The sequence below is a fragment of the Cebus imitator genome, unplaced genomic scaffold (assembly GCF_001604975.1).
Source record: "Cebus imitator isolate Cc_AM_T3 unplaced genomic scaffold, Cebus_imitator-1.0 Scaffold399, whole genome shotgun sequence".
In the NCBI taxonomy this organism is placed as follows: Eukaryota; Metazoa; Chordata; class Mammalia; order Primates; family Cebidae; genus Cebus; species Cebus imitator.
Window position 1 is genome coordinate 74,376 of NW_016107714.1, and position 3,151 is coordinate 77,526.

Below are 3,151 nucleotides of genomic sequence, written 5' to 3' on the forward strand. Positions count from 1 at the left end.
AAAAAAAAAAAAAAAAAGCAGGATGGCAGGATGCTTGTGTGGCCCAAGAAGCCAGGGGTAGCAAACTATGGGCAAAAGAATTGTCAACAGGCTGGCCGCGGTGGCTCATGCCTGTAATCCTAGCAGTTTGGGAGGCCGAGGTGGATGGATCATCTGAGGTCAGGAGTTCAAGACCAGCCTGGCCATAATGCTGAAACCCGTCTTAAAAAAAAAAAAAAAGAACTGTGACCAAAGGCTAGACGAGGGAAGGTCTGCAGTCAGCCTTGTCTTCTACCTGTCTGGTCTTTGCTTCTCATGAGCAGAGTCCATTTTCCATCGGACACATCAGGACACTGAAAAGAAGACCCCAGCACTAGAAGTTGACAGGAAGTCATATCAATGAATACAAAAATGCAAGAACAAGGCTTGGCCCAGAAACTATGCTTAAAATCAAGGGGAAAAAAAGAAGAACAGAAAAGAGATCCAAGTCCAACCTGGCCCGGCCTTGGCCAGCCCAAGGAAGGTAGGATTCAAGGAGAAGAAATTAAAAGAGAGGAGCTTTGGACCACATCACTTCCCACAAGGGGCAGTCAACGAACTTTGCTTTTCAACCAAGTTACAAAAGAGGGTTCTTTAATATCTCCGTTTGGCCCTTAAAAGCAGCAGTAAATTCATTAATCAGATTCACTGAAATGCTTTTAGAACAACGGTAATTGCTCAGCTTACACGCCCCTTTCCTTTTTCCGCAAGGATGTTGTATATGTACTATACAATTATAAATGTATACTATTATATAATATGAAATATGACATATAAAATATAAATATTAGTTAATTATATTCGTGAACATGTATAAGAAACACTGAGATGATCTTGCAGGATTTCACCTCCCTGGAACTCAGCCACTTAGTACTGTTTCAGCTTTCCTACCACCTCTGCCAGCCAATCCCATCTTCCTGGGAATCTGACCTCCCTATTGGCTATCGCACACCTTTAAACTGCCTGCTTTGTGACATCATTCTCTCAGCAAGCCTACTGCCACCTGGTAGAATCTTGGGGTAGCCTGTACATTTGTATCATCGCAAGTGGCCAGTGACCAGTGTGACCAGTGGCCTTCAAACAGGACACATCCACTCCTTGGCTTCAGCCACCGAGACATCCACTAGGATCATCTCTTCATCCCTTGTATCTACAGTTGATGTTTCTTCTTCTCTGACCATGTCAGGTAAAGAGAGAACCTTTGCTGACAGTTTTTCATTCGACTTCTTTCCCCCTAACTTTAGATTTCTTTACCCCTATAGTCCCAAAGAGCTTGGAATACCAGGAAAAGTATTGAAGGAGAAATCTAGAGACCTCATTTCAGTTTTGGCTTTGACATTTACTACCTATGTGATTTTAGGAAACTCTTCATTCCCTCACAACATCTGTTTCCTTATCTGTTACATTACGATTATAAATTCGTTTTTCTCTCTGGCCCCTTTCTTTTCTAATGCTGAGTCTTAAAGGGCATACATATACAAAATGAAATCAGACACTTCTTGAGGGTGTTCATTTCAACAGAAATAGAGAGAAAACCTAAGTGGCATAGAAAACTGGCAACAAATTCTGAGGTGGTTCATGTATAATAGTCTCCCTCCACTAATATTTCAACTCTACAATTTTAAATTTAGTGATGTTTTAAATATTCAGTCAGGCACCATGGCTCACATTTGTATTCTCAGCACTTTGGAGGACATCTCCCTCACTAATATTTCAAATTTTCTGTTTTATATTTAGTGACGTGTAGTGATGTTTTTAATATTCGGCTGGGCATGGTTGCTCCCACCTGTAATCTCAGTGCTTTGGGAGGCCGAGACGGGAGAATCACTTGAGCCTAGGAGTTCGAGACCAGTTTGGGTAACATGGCAAGACCCATCTCTACAATTTTTTTTAAAAAATAAGCCACGTGTGGTGGCATGCCAGCTACCCAGGAGGCTGAGGTGGGAGGATCAGTTGACTGACTGAGCCCAGGAGGTTGAGGCTGCAGTAAGCCATGTTCACACCACTGGACTTCATCCTGGGTGACAAGGCAAGACTCTTTCTCAAACAAACAAACAAAAGTAATATTCATGCTCTGGAGATTCCTATCTGAACTAGATGGAAAGAGAAAATGAAGAGTACTGGGTCATAAGGAGGCAGATATTCTAGGGTAAGGAATTTGGGATTTTAAATGAAAGCAAAAAGACAGGGTCCCCTACATTTCCCCTTGGGATATGCTCTGGAGAATGACACAATAATTTCAAGGGAAAAATATATTTTAAATTTTAGAAGAAAAGCAGAAAGACAACAGAGTGAAATCTACTCAGAATAGGGCAAAATGAAGTTGGTTTTGGGAAATGTTTAGATCAATAAACCAGAAAGGATACAGGCTAGAATAGAGTATCCCAAAAAGCAGCTTATCAGAAGTCACATTCAGTTGGTTTTTTTTTCTGTTTCCTTTTGAACATAGATGACACTTGACAGTTTTTAATATAAACGTTTTAGAAATGATGCTTCCAGGCCAAGCACGGTGGCTTACATTGTAATCTCAGTACTTTGGGAAGCCGAGGCAGGCAGATCACTTGACGTCAGGAGTTTTAGACCAGTCTGTCAAACATGGTGAAACCCTGTCTCTATTAAAAATACAAAAAAATAGCCAGGCGCAGTGGTGGGTGCCTATAATCACAATTACTGGGGAGGCTGAGGCATGAGAATTGCTTGAGCCCAGGAGGCAAAGGCTGCAGTGAGCCAAGGTCAAGTCACCGCACTCCAGCCTTGGTGACAGAGTGAGACTCTGTCTCAAAAAACAAACAAACAAACAAAAACATTTATTGTGAAACTATCAGGTAGTATTTTGAATTATGATTAAAAAAAAAAAAAAAAACAGGCTTGAGGAGGGCAAAGAATGACCCTTCAGATTTACCAATTGCCTGGGTTAAATGTAAACGCTAGGAAATATCATGACCTGTAGAATCAAAATGTGACAGTAAGGGTTATAAAAGGAATAGCTGTACTATATTCAAGTAGGCCAAAATTGCCATATTAAAAGTTCTGTTTCACCGGACGTGGTGGCTCAAGCCTGTAATCCCAGCACTTTGGGAGGCCGAGGCGGGTGGATCACGAGGTCAAGAGATCGAGACCATCCTGGTCAACA

General features: G+C 41.6%; 1 protein-coding gene across 1 annotated transcript in view; it reads left to right on the forward strand.

The window, feature by feature from the left end:
- Positions 1–1,197: 1,197 nt before the first annotated feature.
- Positions 1,198–3,151, forward strand: part of LOC108289273 (uncharacterized protein C2orf78-like) — a 6,425-nt gene continuing 4,471 nt past the window's right edge. Inside the window, exon 1 of the mRNA XM_017508675.2 lies at positions 1,198–1,204. Within this exon, the coding sequence (XP_017364164.2) occupies positions 1,198–1,204 (7 nt within the window). The remainder of the gene's footprint in view (positions 1,205–3,151) is intronic.